Source organism: Coniosporium apollinis (assembly GCF_000281105.1).
Source record: "Coniosporium apollinis CBS 100218 chromosome Unknown supercont1.23, whole genome shotgun sequence".
Classification (NCBI taxonomy): Eukaryota; Fungi; Ascomycota; class Dothideomycetes; genus Coniosporium; species Coniosporium apollinis.
This window is the reverse complement of record NW_006913285.1, coordinates 414717-434482: the sequence shown is the minus strand read 5'-3', so window position 1 is coordinate 434482 and position 19766 is coordinate 414717. Positions and strand designations below refer to the sequence as shown.

The window sequence follows — 19766 nt, the reverse complement described above, 5'->3', positions numbered from 1 at the left end:
AAGGCCGTGTTCAGTGACACTGTCAGGGTGGCCTCGGGATATAACATGACGCTTGCAAGAGTTACCCGACGACAAAGATTCTACGTCAGGCTTGGTGTGCTGTTGACTTTGCCGATAGGCTAGTCGCTGGATCGCCGACATTGTCCATCATAAGTTGAAGTGGATACCATTGTTGTTCAATGGCTCCAGACAAGCTACATAGTTCTAGTGACAGACCTTACTGGCATGTGGACATTTGCACAGGTTAAAGTCTTGCTCGAGCAGCTTTTGAAGACGCAGGAGCTCATGGCTTCCAAAGTCTGGACATGCCGCACCCCCTATCACTCTATCGACGGATGGTGGACATCATCACGCACCCTTGCACGTTTTGAACAATGAGCTATTATGCTACAAGTCTTGAGATACGCACGCTAGCTGGATCACGAGCATTGATTGTCTGTGGAACTGTGGCATTCTTCAGCGCGGCGCAGTGCAACGAGGCCCAAAGCTGAGCTACAGTGTTTCTGAGGCAACTCTAATTGGCGAGAATGAGGGCAAGTATACACCCTTGAGCCACAAATAGTCCGTACCACGATGTGATACTGTTGTGCGATGATTTGGTACACAAGCGTTGGGTCATTGTCAAGATTGCTGCAAGGCCACCATAAGGCCTCTTACAGCTATCCTCGCAAAATCGTCCAGTAAAACGTGGTCCCATGAACTACAACTTGGCTACTGCTGCAAATGCCGCTCTCTGGAAAGCAGTGAAGAGTTTGCCAGTAGGCGCGTCACCGGGAGGCAACAACCAGCTGCCGTAGAATCCACATGTTCCTCGCTCACGATCGATGAACTGCGACCAGTGTCAACTTGAAAGATCAACTCACAACAGGTCTGACTTACCCAGAATGAGTTCGGTAATCCACTCCAATAAAGTAACTCCTTGCCAGCCTGACCCTCAACAGCGCTGACAAGTACCGCACCGCCACAGCCATAGTCCCATCTGCGGTCTTGATCCCTGGGCAATCCTGGAGCCAGAAAGCCACCCATAACCGGATCCTCAGCCCTCGCTTTGAACGCTTCTGGGTGCGCTAGTTGACCCTTGAATAATTCCTCTCTCATTTTTGGCCCAAGCAGCACCCCGTCGTTCATCAACAAACTCGTCAAGATCTTTGTAAAATCTCGGGCAGATGAGTATGTTCCATCCCCACCAAAGTCATCTTCTAGTTCGCTGACGAGAAACATTTCGGTCTCATCTTTCGTTAAAGAACCGGTCTCAGTCCTTCTTGTCCTTCCCACCATCCGCTTCATGATCTCCGGTCTCTGGAGGGGGTGAAACGTCGTACTTTCCATACCAAGAGGATCCCAAACATTCTTTTGCAAAATGTCTCCGAGCTTCACACCAGAGTTGACCCTCTCAACCATCTTTCCCGCCCAGTCAATACCAGGACCATATTCCCAACCCTCACCAGGTTCGTAGATCAACGGAGTAAGGTATTGGTCTTTGATGGATTTGTTTTCTGTCCCCAAAGACTGGCCGCAGTACTGACTCAAGAGAGGGTTGAGTAAGGGGTATGCCATACCGGAAGAATGGCTTAGGAGGTGACGCAGCGTAATAAACTTTGTGGCCGGCCTAAGTTTCGGCACTTTGTTGTCGGCGTCGAACCCAATGATGATTTGGGGTTCTGACCATTCAGGTAAGATGGCCGAGATGGGGCCGTCCAATTCGAGCAGGCCACGCTCGACGCACTGGAGTGCTGCAATGGAGGTCATGAGCTGGATAGAATTAGTGCCTATCGACAACCTAGCCGTGAAACCGTGAGAGCTTCCGTCTCCTGCTTTCAAATGCTCTCTCTTTCCCGCGTACTTGCGAACGAGGAGAACAGCATGACCGAACCTACCTTTGTACACGAAGCAATCCACATGACTGAATCCACGGTGAACAGCTTATCATCGTCTCCGATACCAATCTTGCCAAACGCCTTCTGGAACAGTAGCTTGCCTTCTCATTAGGACTATCTCATCAGCACTCGTTCGTCGCAGTGGCAGTCCTGGAAGTGGTCACTGTCAAGGTCTCATTTGAGACATCGTACCAGACTTGTCCACCGCGATAGCCGCACCTCCAGCCACGACGCCATCGTCGGCTGCTTTGTTGACCGTGTCCTCGAATTGGGCTGCCATTGCTGGAAGTAAGATCCGTCAAATGAATATGGTGGAGAACGAACGCTGTCGCATAGTCCAGCAACTGAACAACACAGACGCGAAGAGATATGCAACACAACCACGGCAGAAGTTCAGCAGGATAGGACGAGCACCAAAGATGCCGGGGGTGGGTAGGATTATCCGACTGTGGGGATGTGGTTGACCCCGCAAGCAGAGTAAATGGTACGGCCCTCGGTAGGAGACGCGGTCGTTTCGTGCCGGGGATTGCGGATATTGAACGTTCAGTTTCTCGGTAATGCTGACTAACTTACATGATGGGCAAAATGTCCGTTAAGCTAAGCGACCTAGAAGTGGGCCGCCACCTCTACTCTCCCCGCCGGAAACAAATAGAATCACGTGCCGCAGCCCGTGCTCCATCATCAAACCACGCAGTAAGGGTATATAATCGCCGCATTCATTGAATATCAGGCGCAAGGTAACAATACGAGCGCGCATTGCAACAATAATGTCTAGGCCTCGGCTTGGAGCCATATTGGTGGTGGTTAACTACAAGGTCATCCAGAAACGAGCTGGCTTAGTTTGGTGATGGAACAGGGGCTGCGGCACGTGATTCTATTTGTTTCCGGCGGGGAGAGTAGAGGCTAAGCACTCCATCAACTTGCATATTATAATGCGTCAACTCTATTTGCAAGTCTCTAGTAAACAGATCCAATAGGTCTTACTTGCTAGTCTATATCACGTGTTCTAATGTCGTAGGAACATCCGAGGTGCAGATAGACGAGTCCCACGCTGTAGCTCTCAGTGTTGTCAATAAGTCGGTTGGCGTTAAGTCATTGTTTGTATTGAAATGGCTCGGTACTAGATCTTTAATAACAGCGGTACTGCGGCTAACCGTCTGGAGGATATTCGGAGCCGCCGAACCGTGGTATCTAAGGTCTTGGCAGGTGTTCTAGATATTTAGTTGTAGGAGTTTTAGATAATTGCTGCTGCGATTAGTTAAGAGGATTCTTAGCTGCTTACCTATTCTACTATTGAAGATAAGGATAATGATCTTACCACTACTCTCTCTAACCCCTCCGCACTAAACGAGCTTCAAAGATCTACCGCGTAAAGGCTAATGAGGCTTAATTAAGATTAGTGGGGCTGAAAGTAAATATTAAGGCGTTTTCTGGCTATATACAGTCTCTGGCCAAAAGTCTTTTCGAATCGCCGATTTCTCACTAAAACTCGCTATTCTTAAGATCTAAAAACTCTATCCTGATACTATTACTAAGCAATAAGCTTTTATACTTAGTAAGAGCATAATCTTAGCTAATTATTAGTAGACTTATATTAAACTTTACTACTAATATACTTACGCTAGATATAGTTGAATTAAAGTATAAATATAAGTAAAAATACATTTTAAGATTTATATACCATACTATAATATTATACTTAAGTAGTACATATATATTAGCTTATTAGCTTAAAAACTGTATACGATATATAGTAATACTTAAATATAGTAGCTAGTTATCTAATAAATAGTACTTAAGATTTTATTTAGAAAATACTTAGAATTTAAACCCCTCTAGATACTTAGATACTTATAATAGTTTAATAATTTCTTAAGTTTAAGATAGCTTAGGTTTCTAATAGATTATACTAAAGTTTTTAGAGCTAGGCTATACTATCTAGCTATGAATTTATTACTTAGAAAACACCAAGTTTTGGTGAGAAAACGGTGATCCGGAAAGACTTTTAGCCAGGGACTGTATAGCTTAGGGAGTGTCCCGCAGGCTAGCTTTGTCACCGGCTTAGCAAATAACGAAAACCGGCGTTACTGGATCGTTATTTCCTAATGCGGAACAAATAAGTACTGGAGCTACTTATTGATAACACTGGTGGCTCTCTGCAACCTGTCGTAAACGCATCGGAGCATTCGGACCGAAACGAATTAACGCCATTTGAGACATGTTATTGCGAATTTCTCGCTGCATCTGTTCAAGCCCCTACTAAGGTTCACAATCTACTCCTCATGTTGTCGGTGCCCAGCTGCTTCTGATCCAAGCCCAGCTCCGCCATCATGTCGTGCGCCCGCCTCTTTTGGCCAGCGAGCTGCTCTATCACCTGGTCTTTACGCGTCTTGTTCTCCCGCTTTCCTAGTTGCTGCAGGTGCACCTCATCTGGGCCATCCGCTATGCGTAGCGTTCGTATCTGCGCCCACATGCTCGCCAGCGGGGTATCTTGGCAAACACCCATGGCGCCGTGCGCTTGGACTGCCCTGTCAATAACGGTCAGAGCCATTGTAGGCACAAGGACCTTGGCCTGTGCGATCTCCTTGAGCGCAGTTTTCGCATCGGCGGAGTCAATCTTGATAGCGGCGTTAAGGACGATAAGGCGCGCCGCATCAATCTCTATACGAGATTTTGCAATCCATTCCACGAGTACGCCGTGCGCGGATAGAGGCTGACCGAACGGCTTCTTGTTCTCGTCGTTCATTCGCGCAATCATCCAATCAAGTGCGCGCTCAGCTGCACCGATAGACCGCATCGCATGGTGAATACGGCCAGGTCCGAGGCGCCCCTGGATGATCTCAAACCCCCGGCCCTCGCCCAGTACTAACGCGTCGGCGGGGACCTTGACGTCCTTGAAGCTGATATGCCCGTGACCGTGCGGAGCGTCGTCGTAACCATACACGCTCAACATGTGGTGGACAGTGATGCCGGGGGTGTCAGCAGGTACAAGGACAACGGACTGTTGTTTGTATTTGTCGGGATTATGAGGGGAGGACTTGGCCATCACGATGTAGACCTGACAGAGGTCGTGTCCCGCATTGCTCGACCACCATTTAGATCCGTTGAGGACCCAAGAGTCTCCCGACTTGGTCATAGTCATTTTGATATTGGAGGCATCGGAAGAAGCGATGTCGGGTTCAGTCATGAGGAACGCTGACCGAATTTTGCCATCGAGGAGTGGCTTTAGCCATCGGTCTTTCTGCTTCTGGGTCCCGTACTTTGCGAGGACTTCCATGTTGCCGGTGTCCGGGGCGGCGCAGTTGCATGCCTGACAAACGAATGAGTATGGATGTCATGGAGGCTTCCAAAAGGTTCTCTTACCTCACTTGCCGTGCGACACTTGCCTAATTGCTCCGCCATCAAACCATACTCCACATTCGAGAAGCCAGCGCCCTCTTTAAAGTGGTTCTTTGGCAGAAACATGTTCCAGAGGCGTAGACGGTGTCGGCAGGGATGCACTCTCGGTCGACGAAATCCTCGATCTACGCACTGAAGTCAGAACCACCACATGGCTAGGCTGCAGAGGCGAAGCAAAACGTACCAGGTCGAGAGTCCTCTTTGCTCGATCCGACACCCATGGTTGAGCAATGATGGGGATGTTCTGCGAAGCTGTAGTCCTCACGCCCGGGGATTGCCGCGGAACTTCCAGGAGATGTTCCGCCATAGTCTCGCCTTGTCGATCATGAGGTTGGTTGGAGCTGCGTAGGAGTCCGACGATTATATACAAACAAAGGCGGCCGCGTTAACGAGCGCGTCTGATGTGAGTGTGAAGCACGGGGTCTAAGAACTGGTCGCCTCGGAGCCGAGGCACAATCGCCCATTCACCGTGACTTGGCCGCAGAAGGGATAAATCTCTCTCTTACAAATGCCATGCCATAACGGTACTTCTGATCTACCACGAGGCACAAGTCCCCATGCGTCGTCCTTCCCTCAAGCCATGTGCATCAGTCACAGTCCTAGCTTACGGAGTAGTCTTTCGGCTTCCCTTGGTGCGAAGTCTCAACGTTGAACGCATGATTTCCGTCGGTAAATGAGAGCTTGGTTCTTGCAACCTGAAGTGTAAATCCGTGGTTAGTCAGAATAGCCGTGGCATCCAAGCACCCAGTACCGCAGGCCGAGAAATCAGCGGCACGACGCGACCGCGGTTTAGGATCCAGACTACCATTGTGCGCCGAACCACGAGTTATTCCAGTTTTATACCCAGCTAAACCCTGCTATGCTTCGACCATACCTCTGGAACTTCCCCTACCATGTCTGTGCCCTACAAAGAGACTGATACTCAGGCAGAGGTCGCTCATGTAGAGCGGGCTCCAGCACCAGCCGCAGCCTCCAAAGCTTCCGATGGCCGCGACCAAGTCCTCGAGCATGACATCGCAGCATTTGAAGAGCGCAAGCTGGATTTCCGTACCGCTATGGCCATCGTAGTATGCACCTCTGCTCGCCAGCTTCGAGAAGCAGTACCGACATGCTAACATCTGTATCGGCTCTTGCTTTTACCTACGAGGCTGCCCTTCTGTCCTACGTCCTTCCAGTAGCGATCCTTTTCACCATTGATGCAGATATCGGACCTTCGGGCCAGATCAACTGGATCGCAACCGCATGGTCCTTAGCGACCGCTGTAGTTCAGACTATCGCAGGAAGATGCAGCGACATCTTTGGTCGTAGGAATTTCACAATTGCTGGAAACCTGTTCGGTTTAATTGGTACGTCGACGCACGTCCCTGGTCTGCTGTCAAGCACAAGAAACTTATCAGGTGCAGGATGTGCTGTTGCTTGCAGGTACAACCTGATCTACACAAGCGGGCATATTGCACGGATTAACAATGGATTACTCCAGAGCCACTTCCGTCAATACGGTCATCGCGGGAACTGCCTTGATGGTAGATTATCACATCCGCCTAACGACACCAACTGATCTTCCGTCTAGGGTATCGGTTCTGGTCCCCAGCAGCTGTCATTTGCTTGCGCCAACGAAATCGTTCCGAAGAAATCTCGAGGTCAGACTCTTGCATTTCTGAACCTTGCAGCTCTACCCGGATCGGCCTTCGGATCTGTCATTGGTATGTCATAGTCTGCTCAATCCTTTCCACAAGCCTTCTCTGACGTGTGGTCTCGACCCAGCTTATGCCCTTGTTGCCAATCTTTCATGGCGTTGGGCATTTTACGTGGGAATTATAGCGAACGGTTTCGCCCTGATACTCATCACTATCTTCTACTGGCCTCCTGGCTTCGTCGGTCTCCATCCTGAAGGCAAAAGTCGCTTGCAGCAGTTCAAAGAACTCGACTTCCTTGGGTTGATACTCTTTGGTGGCGGCCTGACAAGCTTTCTGCTCGGCTTGTCGTTCGGGAACAACCCATACCCGTGGAGTAGCGCCAGAGTCCTTGTTCCGTTGCTGATAGGAGGTGAGATTCGATGACAGTCTTATTCTCGATTGACGAGTTATACTAAGCCGCAGTAGCTGCCACTTTTCTCATAGCATTTCCAATATGGGAGGTCTACTCCCCTGACACAATCACTAAGCTATGCCCTCCAGCAGTCTTCAAGAACGTCAGAGGGTTTACACTTCCCTTATGTGTGATCTTTGTTTCTGGAATGCTGGTAAAGGCCAATGAAACCCCCTTTTTCCGCTGTTCTAGGCTGCTAACGACCCCGGAAATAGCTGATTAGTCTTCAAGTCTTGTGGCCTCAAGGTAACACAGTCTCACTCAACAAACACTACAGGCCTGCTTACAACAGATTAGAAGTTCAGTTACTCTTCACCACAGTCCCAACCACAGTCGGTTGGTACAGTTTGTCTTACAATGCAGCATCAACCCGTGAGTCTATCTTCCTATTCTCAACTACTGGTTACTTACCACTTTTCAGTCGGTGCTCTCGTCTCTGGCGTCCTGTTTGCCAGAATTCGCAGGACTAGGTGGCAGTTCCTGGTTGTGACCATCTTGCAAACAATCTTCATTGCTTCAATGGCCTCAGTCGACCAGCACACACCACGGCGCGCCATTGGACTCGTGATCGTTGCAGCTTTCAGCGTTGGAGCTTCTCAAATCATCGGACTCCTGATCATTCAATTCGGCGCCAAAGATTGTCAGATCGGGGTTGCTACTGGGTGAGGTCCACTCCCTGTCCAGAGGAATACGACTGAAGAGTGATTTAGCTTGACCGGCTCAGTCAGAGCCACAGGCGGCGCGATCGCGATTGCCATCTATGGATCCATCATCCAAGACAAAGTCAGTCAAGACTTAGCACCAGGCGTGGCTGCTGCAGCGATCGAAGCTGGACTTGCGCCTTCAGCTGTCGTATCTTTCATAGGTACCGAGTCTCTCTCTTGTTTGTCTGATAACACAGACAACGTGTTAACCGACTTTTAGAGGCCTTGACTTCAAGATCTGCGGCCGCGTTGGGTGCTGTCGAGGGCATTACACCGGCGATCATCGCAGCAGGTGCAAAAGCTGTGCAGACTGTCTATGCCGATGCTTTCAGACTTGTTTACCTGGTCAGCTTGGCCTTTGGAGGTGGGTGCAGCCTGAACGAGCAGTCTCGCAATGTCTCTCAACTAACATGTCTACAGGCATCTCTATTATTGCGGCCATCTTTGTCCGAAGCGTCGACGATGCTCTAACGTCGTAAGTTACTGACTCAATCTCAACGAGGTGCGAGCGTTTCACTGACGCGAGATGTCTGTAGACAAGTTGCGGTCAAACTGGGTGCACCGCATCTTCTTCCGGGCCACGGAACGGGTGACGCGGGGGTTATTAGCAAAGAGATTGATGAAGTCAATTAGGCCGCCATTCCAGAGCTGCTGGGCGTCAAGCAGCTGCCAACGACAAGGTGATGTAATTTGGATAGTTGTCCAGGAGAATATGAAAAGCGTTCTCCCGAGGCGTTGAACTCTTAACTTGGAACACTTGACTTCTACCAACTAGTTTCATCTTTGTACATTACAAAACCAAGCACGCAGACATCAGTGCTTCGTCCAAGCTCCTGCCTTCTTTTATACCTTCCCACCTAGCAAGCAATCTGAAAGCTTGAAAGCGTACCGCAACCACTGAATTATCGACTCTTACTTACTGTACTGCATTCTGATCTACTTATCTGGATCATGTGAAAGAGACTTGCATATGGCAAACAGACCCTACAAAGGTCGTTATCTACACCAGTAAACCACCAACTTCGGAGTCATTCAGCGAAGCGCATCGTTGTCTGAATATTGGGGAATGATGTTGACATCAATGCGCGCACAACAGGAGCAGTCACAATTCCTTCATGCGTCTCTGAAGTTTGGACTAGTTGCCACATGCTTGGCAACGTATCCACTGCCTGACTTACTATCGTGTATAGCTGGATTCGGCATGGAAGCTCACGTCAAGGCTCCGGGAGCGACACGACCGCGGTTGCACTGGCTCAGCCGACCTCCTCAGTCCGTGACATCAGACTGCCTCGATTGTCCGGTCAATCTGACTAACGAATGGGAGAGCCGTGGGCGAGTATACTCTCCCACCACCTCAGCAAGACCAAATACTGCTCAAGGGTGTAGCTCGGGTTCCACTTGAACATTAGTCTCGACCCCTGCATCGGGAATCTGGAACTTCAAGCTGCTAAAAGGATACTAGGTCCATCGATACCGGGTCCGAGGCAAAGACAACTTTGCTGTTGGACGTCATGTGCTTCCTATGGTGGTGATTTAGGCGAGGTCTGTGGGAAAGCATGCGGGCTACTCAATGTTTTTCATTTAACATGAAGGTCGATTCTCACGAGACAGGAGTGAAGTTGATGAGGAGGAAGGTCAGGGCTGCTCCATGCCAAACACGTAGTTTCTCGAGCCAGAAAGATTAATGCCCCAACTGAAGGGTGGATCAGGAGACTTTGTGGATGCCATTGCTGACTAGGGAACGTTAGGTATTGCCTCATCCAAACCCTGAATCCATAACACAATCCTCCGCCATGAGGATGTCGGACCATGCATTGAAATCGATCAAGCCGTCGATGTCACCACATAACTCAATGACATCCTCTCGCCTAGAACTACTTCTCAGACCAGCTGCAGATGTTTCCGGAAGATGCCAAATAGGTTCGCCATCCGACCACAGTGGTGTCGAGGCTGGAAGGTCATCCCTCGGATCCGAGCTCGGTCTGACCCTCCGGGCAGACTGAACAGTGCATGCGTCAGACCATGGCGTTACGGCTTCGTTGTGGTCCGGCAAGTCGCTCGTGGAACGTGCTTCTCTCTGTTCATTCTCATCTGGTATCTGCACGTCCACTTTGTTTTTAGCAGCCTCCAGGAAGAAGAACGCCGCGTCCGCTGAAGCGTACATCTCCCGCAGGCGTTGAAGGACCTGCATACACTGGCGAAAACGTCGTGAACTGCTATCATAGACAGCTGCATTACCGGACTTGATCTCCAAAAGTTGAACCACCATAGCCGGAATCAGCACAGTCACCCCTGTGGGAGGTAGAAAGCGCGTGAGGTCTTGGTTATGAAGATCGTGCGCTATTTTCGTGGTCTTAATAGCTGCGCCTTTAACTCTTTGCCGGGACATTTGTTGGAGGTTTCTAGCCATAGATTGGGACGGCAGTTCTGATAGGACTTGGGGACGATGTAAAGCGCTCACCGTCGTTAGATAGATCATGCTGAGTACAGCACGATGGACAGAAAGCTCCTTGCAGGCGTGAGCATTGGTGCGCTCATTCGACCCTGACATCCGATAGTGACAGTCCCTGGGAAGATTTTCATACCACTGACTAAGCTCTTGCTCGCATTCTATAACTTGAACCAACTGGGCAGCACATGCAGGTCCCTTCGACGTAAGCATCACTGTGCTTTCTCCTCTTGAGCAATATTGGACTGCAAGGACATGGCCTATGCAGTAGCACAGTTTTGCCTTCTCAATACACAGTTCAGCCAGTGTCGTTCTCTTCGTCACATCCGCTGCGGCTGTATGTTTTCCTAGTATATGGACGAGCTTCGGAGGAGGAGGCTGAATATCGAAGTCATCGAGCGTGAGCATCGGCAGGTCGAAATCTTCGTTCCTTATGCGCGTCGCCTTTCGCATGCTAAGCGCCACGATCCTATCGCGCATGAAACAAGACCACCATAGTCGCCTCCGAAGACGCCTCTTTCTCGGGCTTATATCGGACTGCACAGAATTGCGATGAAGTCCCTCAGTGTAAGCGAAAGACAAACAGATGCCCATCCAGTGCCAAGAGTCTTTTTGATCATCCGGCGTCTCATACGAGTAAGTCAAGAGCAGGAGTGCCTGCACAATCGAGAGCCGATCGGATTCGTAGTCGAAATCGTACAACAGCTAAATATGTTAGTCTCGCGACTCATACGTATAGCAGTGATTCCTAATATCGTACTTTGGCTTTTTGGAAAAAGTTTCTTCGTGCGGTCTTTCTGTCGTTGTAACCCTCCGCTTTGAGAAGAGGCAACTTGACGAATGCAGTTGCGGCAAACATCACGGCGTGAAACAGCATCAGGCTCATTTGATTTGAGGCATCGTTGCTTTCGATGGACTGTAGAAATTCTTCGAGGTCTATCGACGGCATGTAAGGGTGCACGTACTGCACATAACTTTGGAGAAGTTGGTTGCGTAATCCTATCCCTGGCAAAGTCAAAGCTCCTCTCTTGTGTAAAAACTCGACAACGTCCGCATCCAACGCAGAGGGAAGGGTACGGATATAGTTTGGGAGGCTCGCCCCTGCCTGGACATCGCTTGGCGTCGTGAGTCCGGCATCTAATGCTTGCAGGACCGTTGCCAGGTTCGCAGCCGAGCGCCCATTAATCAAAGATGTTCGTCGCATCCGTCTTTCGCTCGTCAAGACATCATCCCAGGTGTAGTCTGAGCACTGTCAGCTGCAAGGAATGTGATTCTTAACCAAGTCACAGACCAGAAACACGCGGCACGTGGTTGCTCAATTGAAAATCAAGCGACGTTGGTGCAGTGGCTAGAAATTCATCGATCGCTGAAAACGTTTCTCGAGCATCCATTTCTTCGACGTCGATAACTGGTGAGACCGGCGATGGAACTGGGAGAGGTTCTTCGGGAAGAAACCTTTTTCTCCTTCTCGAAACGCTCGTTGTGCACTCGCTGTGGTAGAGACGACAATTATCGCAAGGAATTCCACTTTGGACAACACTGCATTTCACCTTCCTCGCTCGACAGGAGTGACAAGCCGTGGAGGCCCTGCTTCTCATAGTGCTTTCCCCTCCCATAATCTCCCGATCAACATTCGTTTGAGCCACAGATCCGAGTGCCGCATCCATTGCGTTGGTTCCAGTGGCAGAGACAGGTGGAATCGTCGGAACGTCTGTCGCAATGTCGGCTGTATTAAAAGGGCGGCTAATCAAACGAGGGAGTGCATATGACAGGCGACTCCGTTGCTCACTTGCTCAACCGCGGCTCTTACAATCTAGTCTTGGTCCATTCAAGTACTCTTAGCCTGGCTTTTGGAAGGAAGAGTTTGCGATATGATGATAGGTGAGCAATCTTGCGTCGACTTGAGATGCTCGGGGCCGTTAAGGTAGCCCGTACCTCTCAGAGGTCCACTGAACTTCCCCGCTTCACCTTGGGCCAGATGTTGAAGGTGTGGAGGCACAAAGGACGCTTGGTCAATGAGCTTGATTGATTGATTGATTGGTACTAGCTAACTGACGATGCTCTGATGAGCTGCTTCAAACCCGATGTCAACCGTACCTTGGCTGACTCAGCTAGTGGCCGCAAGGGCCACCACAGACACAGTCGAAGCGCAGTAGGGTCTGGCTCCACCGGCGCCATAGCACGGGTAAAGAAGACACGGGATCCTCCATGGGGCAGATGAGAGCGACCGGCGTGACACTCTGCTGTCGTGAGCTGCTCCATCTCCCCACCACGATACACGGGTTTGGAGGATCAGCAGACGCCTTTCCAAGAAGGGGTAGGTGTCGCCCTTAGTGCGGGACAGGCGGCCACTGGGGTTGTTGCGCGAGCTAGACCCGTCTTTCTGCCGAGATAGCGACTCAGCACTGGTGAGTCGCCTGGCAGGCAAGGTTGCCTCACCACCGCATTCAGATCCGGGCACATCGAGCTCGCGATGAACAAGACCAGCCTAACAGGAAGATCCACCCGGCCAACACTAGTGGCCAGTACTGCTAAGAGCAACCTGGAGGACGGACGCATGAAGCAACGCCCGACGTCAATCATCCCAAGACGATCGGAGTCCACCTTCCATGCGGATGTCGAAACGTTCAAGTCGCCTTGACACCTCACTCCAGAGAGGGTTTCAAGTGGAGGGAGCAACCCATCTCGATTTAGATACGGACGCAGCAAATCAGTCTGTTGTGCTTTTCAAACCGAGGATGTTCCGCCCAAGTTCGTCCGTGCTCGGCGGCGGAGGTAAAAGGTGTATTGAAAGGAGTGTGGTGGCTGAAATGCCTTGTCAAGGCTTTATGCACCTCTAAGCCGAGTCGTCGCCGCTGAGTCGCCTTACCGAATTCCACGCCAGACACATGTCAAGTTCAGGTCGCTGAAGTTTGGCAGAAAGTAGCACTTGAAATTCACTCACAGTGTAGGGCAAGCCTGCACCTCGACCACATCAAGCCTCTTCGTCCGGATGCTCGTCTTCTTGTCGAACTCCGATCCCGAGATGTTGGAGGGAACCATCAACCGGAGAGACATCTCCTTCTTTCTCGGTCCTCTATCTTTCCCCATCGTCCTCTGACCCTTCATTTATCACATCATCACGACAGGACCGACTTCCTCGCACGTAACTTTCCACGGAGCCTCGGCTATGCGATCCTTGGCTATTCAGAGATACTGCACGCCGGTGGACTACGATGTCTTGAATGTCCCTCAGCCGCAGATCGAGGCTCCAGATGACATCCTCATCAAGGTATATGCCGCCTCCATTAACCCAGTGGATGTCAAGGTGGCATCCGGCGTCGCGAAGATGGTGCAGCCAGAAACGTACGTCCTCCTCTTTTCCTCTCAAAATCTGCTTTCGAAGCTTCGAGGCACCTATTTCGTTTGTTGACACCCTTACTCCTCCCCACAGCTTCCCCTACAAGATCGGCTACGATCTCTCCGGCATCGTCGTTTCAGTCGGCCCCGACGCCTCCTCCCGCTTCAAGCCCGGCGACGAGGTCTACGCCCGTGTGCCAGAGCGCTGTCGTGGCACGATATCTGACTTCGCTCTATCAACTGCCTCTGCCACCGCACTGAAGCCGAAGCTCCTGTCCCACACTCACGCCGGGTCGCTGCCACTCGTTTCTCTTACGGCGCTCCAGGCATTAGACGCGGCAGACGCGGAGCTCGAGGGTGGGCTGAAGGGAAAGACTGTGTTCATCCCAGACGGTCTCTCCGGTGTAGGGACTGTAGCCATCCAGCTCGCAAAAAACGTATTCGGAGCATCCAAGGTCATTACGACACTCTCGCCATCGAAGATTGCGAAGGTGGACGAGATCCTTGGAAAGGGCATCGTGGATCAGGTCATCGACTACACCAAGCAGGAGCCAGCGCAGACCCTCCCTAAGGGTTCCGTCGACTCCATGTTTGACACTATGGGCGGCGCCATGGGGTGTTTGCGTGCAATGAAAGAAGGAGGCGTGATCGTAACCGTCGCAGCTCTACCTTTCGGGCCAGACATGGAAAGAGTTATGTCTAACGCGCCAGTTGTTGCTCGTTGGGCTCTCAATGCTATTGGTTTTGCAGCCCAGTATAGAGCCAGCAGATACAAGGTAAAGTACTCTTACCTTTTCACGCATGAGAGGGGGAGTGACCTTAAGAGGCTGGGAAACTGGTTGGATCAGGGGAAGGTTGTACCCGTTGTCTGTAGGGTATCGAGTTTGACTGATTTGCAAGGCGTCAGGGACGGATGTCAGGAGGTATTAGCTGCGAAAGGCGGGATTGGTAAGTTTGTGATTGAGATCCAATAGATGGATCTAGATATTTACAAGGTCGTGTTTGAAGCCCGCTATGTACTCAGCTTGGTCAGAGCATTGGTCAACACGACATGACCGCAAAATGCTTACTGTGCATTCCATTGCGCGCTCCGCGCCCCCAAACCCAATACGTACCCGTCTTGCTTATCTTTACACTCTGCACATCTGCCCGGTTTACTGTCGTGGTTAAACAAGATCTTCCTCGAGTATCATAATCTTCTCGCGGTCCATGCCAACCACAAGCTCCGGATACTCATTCCAGAACTTTTCCAGCAATACCCATCCATCTAAAGAGAAGATCTTTTCCAGGAAGGCTGGATCGGCCTGTGCATCGCCACCTCGACTTCGCACAATGTAGTCAGTGTTGCGAGTGTTTCGGACGCGGCAAGTACAAAAAAGTAGGCCGAAGACCTCTGCACGACAGTACTTCATCCCGTGAACGATGAAGTTGTCACGCAGTTGCGGCCAAACAACGTAATCGAATATTGGCGAGTGGGGTGTGAAGAGCTGCATTGCGGTCGGACGAAACATTGCTGGCATTCGCCGGTAGCTATCCTCTGATGGATGAACGAACCACTGCATCTGATCAACAATTGATGGAAGGTTGTCAATACGAAACAGCCTTACCCGAGCAACTAGATAAGACATCCAATTGATGGCGAACTTCTCTGTCCGTCGTAACGGATCATGGAGCGTTGCACGATGCACTGCGTTGGCGAGTTCGTTCAAAGACCCACCAAGAACAAGATCTAAAGCTGCAGGCTCTGGGCTGCACAGTTTGAACAAGTGGGTAGACTTTCGCATCTCTTGTATGATTGGACCAAAGGGGTCGAAGCACGTTTTCGTTGGTGGAGCCGTAGGTGGTATCCTCAGCCACTCAGGCAATGTCAAGATTTCCTCAAGTTTCGTTATTGGTATGGTCAACTCGCGGTATGTGGTTAGGTGTGTAACATTGGGCATCTGCCGGCTTTTGGTCATCGAAACGAGCGACTCAGATGGTCTTTCGTAACGGTCAGGGCCAACATTCACCCGCGCACCATCAATGTCTGCTCGGGAGGAGTTGTCTGCACCGTTCAATGCATTCGAACTCGGCGCCGGATACTGAGAATTATTCATCTCTAATGCGTTCAGCTAGGTGCAGATGCAACGAGAAATTCGTGTAGATGAACATACCACACTCGAGTGGACCTTGACAGCCGACGTCGACGCATGGTCCGGGTTGAATTCCGCCGGTAGTCTCATCCGTGGTAGTAGAGGCGTACAAGTCTCTCCGAGGTAATCGGGTATCGTCTTGAGCAGTCCACTCCTTGATGAAAGTATTTACCTGGTCGAGTCGATCGTTTGTGGCTCGAGTCCTGGCACTCATTGACTGCACTGTGTTCCAAAGTTGCCGAACAGTTTCATTCGAGCCATCCAACAATGCCTTTACCTGCCGCTCCAAAGAGGCGTTTCTTCGCTCAAGGTTCTCGAGTGTCTCCCTCTCTCTTCTGCGTTTCTGCCTTTGGTTCTGCCTATCCCGCTGTAGCTTTCGTCCGCGGGCATCACATTGCCCAGAATCCTCCGAAGTCTGGCTTGTAGGCATGATCTTCTGTCGATGTTCATACCGTGATTGGCGATGTCGCGGCCGAAAGATTCGCAACTTCGACGTTCTTGGCAAGAAAAATGCCTTGCGTCGTTAGCGAGACTAAATTCAGTCCACGTACCCAAAGTCTTGGCACTACCCTACGCCCGGGTTCCCATGGGTCTTAGGGATGGAGGTTGATGAGTGGGCGCCGATTCTTTGCCAAGATTAAGCGAGGACCCTGATTTTGTATGTGAACAGGATGCCCATTCGCGATTGCATGAGTACAGCTAGGGCCTAGGGCCTTGACGCGGTGGCCATCTCGAGTCACTTGTGAGTAGAGCATCAACGAAATCCAAAAGACATCCCTCGCGTCATGCAGTCAGCAAAGCCATCCTCGATCACAGCGTTGGAATACAGGGAGTGTGTAGCGGGGTAGGTCTGTCCATCTGATTGGTAATCTTTGTCAGCAGCACGCTTCCGTTTCTGAGGAGTTTCTGAGGGCGCAGAAACATAAATACGACACTTTGGCGCGCTGTAGAAACTGCACACAACGATAAGCTCACTCGAGTAGAGCCTCGGACTAGTGTACAGGAGTGTTCTCGACGGTTTTGCCAAAACGGGCAGATAGTCCTTCGAGGAGGACTCTACAAACGGCCTTCCGTTGCGCCCTTCCCCTGATCTGATCACTGGCGATTATTCAGCTTAACGACCGCCAAGACCGCCCATTGCCGGTCGATCACAGAATCATGTCAGACTCGCCACCGTTGTCATCCACCGGTATGTCACTCCCACCGGCGGCGAGGAAACTCTCTCCAATTCTTCCGTTTAGGGTGAAGTAGTCTATGGCGGTGTCTCGCTCGGTTTTCTACATGTCTTCCTTAGTAATTGCTGCAGTCATTCCGATAGATACATCATAACTTTCTTTCTCCCCTTATCATAGCATTGTCCGAGTACCACTGTCCATTGCTTTTCACCTCTAAAATCAGATTCTACTTGATACCTGTCACTAACACAGATTAGTTATGGCAGAGAACTCAGGAATAAAGGTCGACGAGTTCGAAACACCAGAAACCCGCATTGAACGCCTCGGCCGAGAGCGTCCTGAAAAGTTTAAGTCTTCATGGGCAGAAGCAGGCTTCGTGTTCTCTGTAGTGATGTCACAGGTATTGACTGTAAGACGGCCCTTATATACGCGACTGAATAGCAGTAGCTAATAGTATCTAGGAATATTTCGTGTCTGGTTTTAACGTGGTGTTACCAACCGTTATCGCAGACCTAGGTATTCCACGATCATCTAGCACCTGGCCAGCAGCCGCATTTTCTCTTGTCGTGTCTTCATTTCTTCTGATTTTCGGTCGTTTAGCCGGTAAGTGATAGATGCCACGGCGTTTAACAGAGGCGAGCTGACATCCTATTAGATATGTATGGCGGCTACCCTATCTACCTTGGGGGCGTCATCTGGCTTACTTTATGGTCAATTGTGGCCGGCTTTGCCCACAATGAGCTGATGTTGGACTTCTGCCGTGCCCTCCAAGGACTCGCCCCTGCAGCGTATCTGCCAGCAAGCCTTATGCTGCTTGGCAGTATCTACCGGCCTGGACTACGCAAAAACATCGTCTTTAGCCTCTATGGCGCTTGCGCTCCGCTTGGCTTCTTTATCGGCATCTTGTTTGCCGGCGTTGCCGCTGAGTACGCTACTTGGGGCTGGTACTTCTGGATTGGAGCAATTCTGACGGCCATCACTACAGTAATCGCCTACTTTACAATTCCTTCTGACATTAAGGAGCGTAGAGGTCTCGGCATTAAAATGGATTGGCTAGGCGCTATCTTATCGTCGTGCGGACTAATCCTGGTTGTATATGCTATCACCGACAGCTCTCACGCGCTAAATGGCTGGGCCACACCCTATATCTATGTGCTCCTTATTGTCGGCGTGCTGCTTCTAGGTGCTACAGTCTATGTTGAAGGCTGGGTCGCGGAGATGCCACTACTCCCGCCTGATCTGTTTGCCGTCAAGTATATGAAACCATTAATTCTTGCGCTTTTGTTCACTTACGGTAGCCTTGGTATCTTCCTGCTATACACTACGTTTTAGTAAGTTTTCTTACAATGATCAAGTGTGTAGATACTAATAATCTTTAGCATGACTGAAGTTATGGGCGGAAGCCCTATACAACTCGTAGCGTGGTATTTACCAATGGCTCTTGGCGGCTGCATCGTCGCTACTTGCGGCGGATTTGTCCTCCACTTAATCCCAGGCAGCGTGATGGTCATCGCGGCTGGCGTGGCTTGGATAATAGCCCCGTTACTCTTCGCGCTCGTGCCTGAGGGCGCTAACTATTGGGCCTGGGTGTTCCCCTCAATGATATGCGCGACTGTTGGCATTGATATCACGTTTAACGTCACAAATATCTTCGTAGGTATATCCGATTACCCTGTTTTCATATCCCTTAAACCAGGCTAACACTTCCCTAGATAACAACAAGCCTTCCATTGAGACAGCAAGGCCTTGGGGGCGCCCTGATAAATTCTGTCCTACAGCTAGGGATCGCGTTCTTCCTAGGGTTCTCAGAAGTGATAGCAACCAACACCAGAGATCAGGGACCTATGCGCAGCTATAAGACCGTTTTCTGGTTCGAGCTAGCATGCGCTGGTGCGGCTCTGGTGCTTCTTGTTGGCTTCGTCAAGATCAGCAAAGCGTCAAGCGCAATGACTGCTGACGAGATCGAAGCTATGGTAAAACCTACCGACTTCCCGTTAACAAGAATGATTTCGCGGAGGTTGTCTATAACGCGGACGCTGTCTCAACGTTAGTTACGAGTTTGACGATCGTTTGAAGGTGGTTATGGCGCAGAAAAGGATGTTTCGAGTCCTTGATGACACTTAACGCACACAATGAGTCCTTCATTAGACGCTGGACATGTTGTGACGACTGCGATTTGATAGCTCGAGTGACAAGCTATTATTGTTGTTTCTTGCGCTGTCCTAAGGTTCGGTATGAGTAATGAAAACGGTTTCGTCAAATGTCTACAGGCTGCAGTTGATCACCCGGTAATTTTTTCCGTAGCATGCAGGTACAACCATTGAAAGACCAGCTGCATCCATTTCTGGTTTTTGGCTCTGTCGGCAAAACACGTCAGACGTTCGTGCCCGCATCATGGCGCATTGTCGCACTATCGCACCATCGCACCGTCGCACTGTTGGACTCGGAGCTGTGCACCTCTGCGCATCTTAGCGCAGCACTGTTAGCAATATATAAACATCAAAGTTTCTCCTAATGGCTATGGTCGTCGGCAAGAAGCTGTGTAAGGTTTGCTATTCCATTGACAGTAGAAGTTGCATTGCTCTACGACGGTGGAGGTCCGT

The 19766-nt window shown here is 50.5% G+C and overlaps 7 protein-coding genes across 7 annotated transcripts; 3 read left to right on the top strand and 4 right to left on the bottom strand.

The window, feature by feature from the left end:
* Positions 1-700: 700 nt before the first annotated feature.
* W97_05100 (beta-lactamase) lies at positions 701-2157 on the bottom strand (the record flags this gene model as incomplete). The annotated part of the gene is made up of 4 exons (XM_007782985.1): positions 701-829; positions 880-1752; positions 1878-1978; positions 2070-2157. 4 exons carry the CDS (start codon positions 2155-2157, stop codon positions 701-703), a joined length of 1191 nt encoding a protein of 396 aa, XP_007781175.1.
* A 1986-nt stretch (positions 2158-4143) lies between these two features.
* Positions 4144-5342, bottom strand: W97_05099 (acyl-CoA dehydrogenase; the record flags this gene model as incomplete). The annotated part of the gene is made up of 2 exons (XM_007782984.1): positions 4144-5187; positions 5241-5342. 2 exons carry the CDS (start codon positions 5340-5342, stop codon positions 4144-4146), a joined length of 1146 nt encoding a protein of 381 aa, XP_007781174.1.
* Positions 5343-6169: 827 nt separating this feature from the next.
* W97_05098 (uncharacterized protein) lies at positions 6170-8701 on the top strand (the record flags this gene model as incomplete). The annotated part of the gene is made up of 13 exons (XM_007782983.1): positions 6170-6343; positions 6424-6622; positions 6720-6799; positions 6847-6979; positions 7041-7322; positions 7379-7518; positions 7580-7610; positions 7662-7736; positions 7786-8026; positions 8093-8229; positions 8289-8432; positions 8489-8543; positions 8605-8701. 13 exons carry the CDS (start codon positions 6170-6172, stop codon positions 8699-8701), a joined length of 1788 nt encoding a protein of 595 aa, XP_007781173.1.
* A 1123-nt stretch (positions 8702-9824) lies between these two features.
* W97_05097 (uncharacterized protein) lies at positions 9825-11908 on the bottom strand (the record flags this gene model as incomplete). Its single annotated transcript, XM_007782982.1, has 4 exons — positions 9825-10360; positions 11102-11222; positions 11278-11759; positions 11809-11908. The coding sequence occupies 4 exons, from the start codon at positions 11906-11908 to the stop codon at positions 9825-9827; spliced, it is 1239 nt and encodes a 412-aa protein (XP_007781172.1).
* Positions 11909-13686: 1778 nt separating this feature from the next.
* W97_05096 (uncharacterized protein) lies at positions 13687-14830 on the top strand (the record flags this gene model as incomplete). Its single annotated transcript, XM_007782981.1, has 2 exons — positions 13687-13862; positions 13951-14830. The coding sequence occupies 2 exons, from the start codon at positions 13687-13689 to the stop codon at positions 14828-14830; spliced, it is 1056 nt and encodes a 351-aa protein (XP_007781171.1).
* Positions 14831-15022: 192 nt separating this feature from the next.
* W97_05095 (uncharacterized protein) lies at positions 15023-16418 on the bottom strand (the record flags this gene model as incomplete). Its single annotated transcript, XM_007782980.1, has 3 exons — positions 15023-15412; positions 15464-15954; positions 16010-16418. 3 exons carry the CDS (start codon positions 16416-16418, stop codon positions 15023-15025), a joined length of 1290 nt encoding a protein of 429 aa, XP_007781170.1.
* Positions 16419-17146: 728 nt separating this feature from the next.
* On the top strand, positions 17147-19214 carry W97_05094 (uncharacterized protein; the record flags this gene model as incomplete). Its single annotated transcript, XM_007782979.1, has 6 exons — positions 17147-17177; positions 17421-17572; positions 17625-17766; positions 17819-18494; positions 18543-18816; positions 18876-19214. The coding sequence occupies 6 exons, from the start codon at positions 17147-17149 to the stop codon at positions 19212-19214; spliced, it is 1614 nt and encodes a 537-aa protein (XP_007781169.1).
* Positions 19215-19766: the final 552 nt, after the last annotated feature.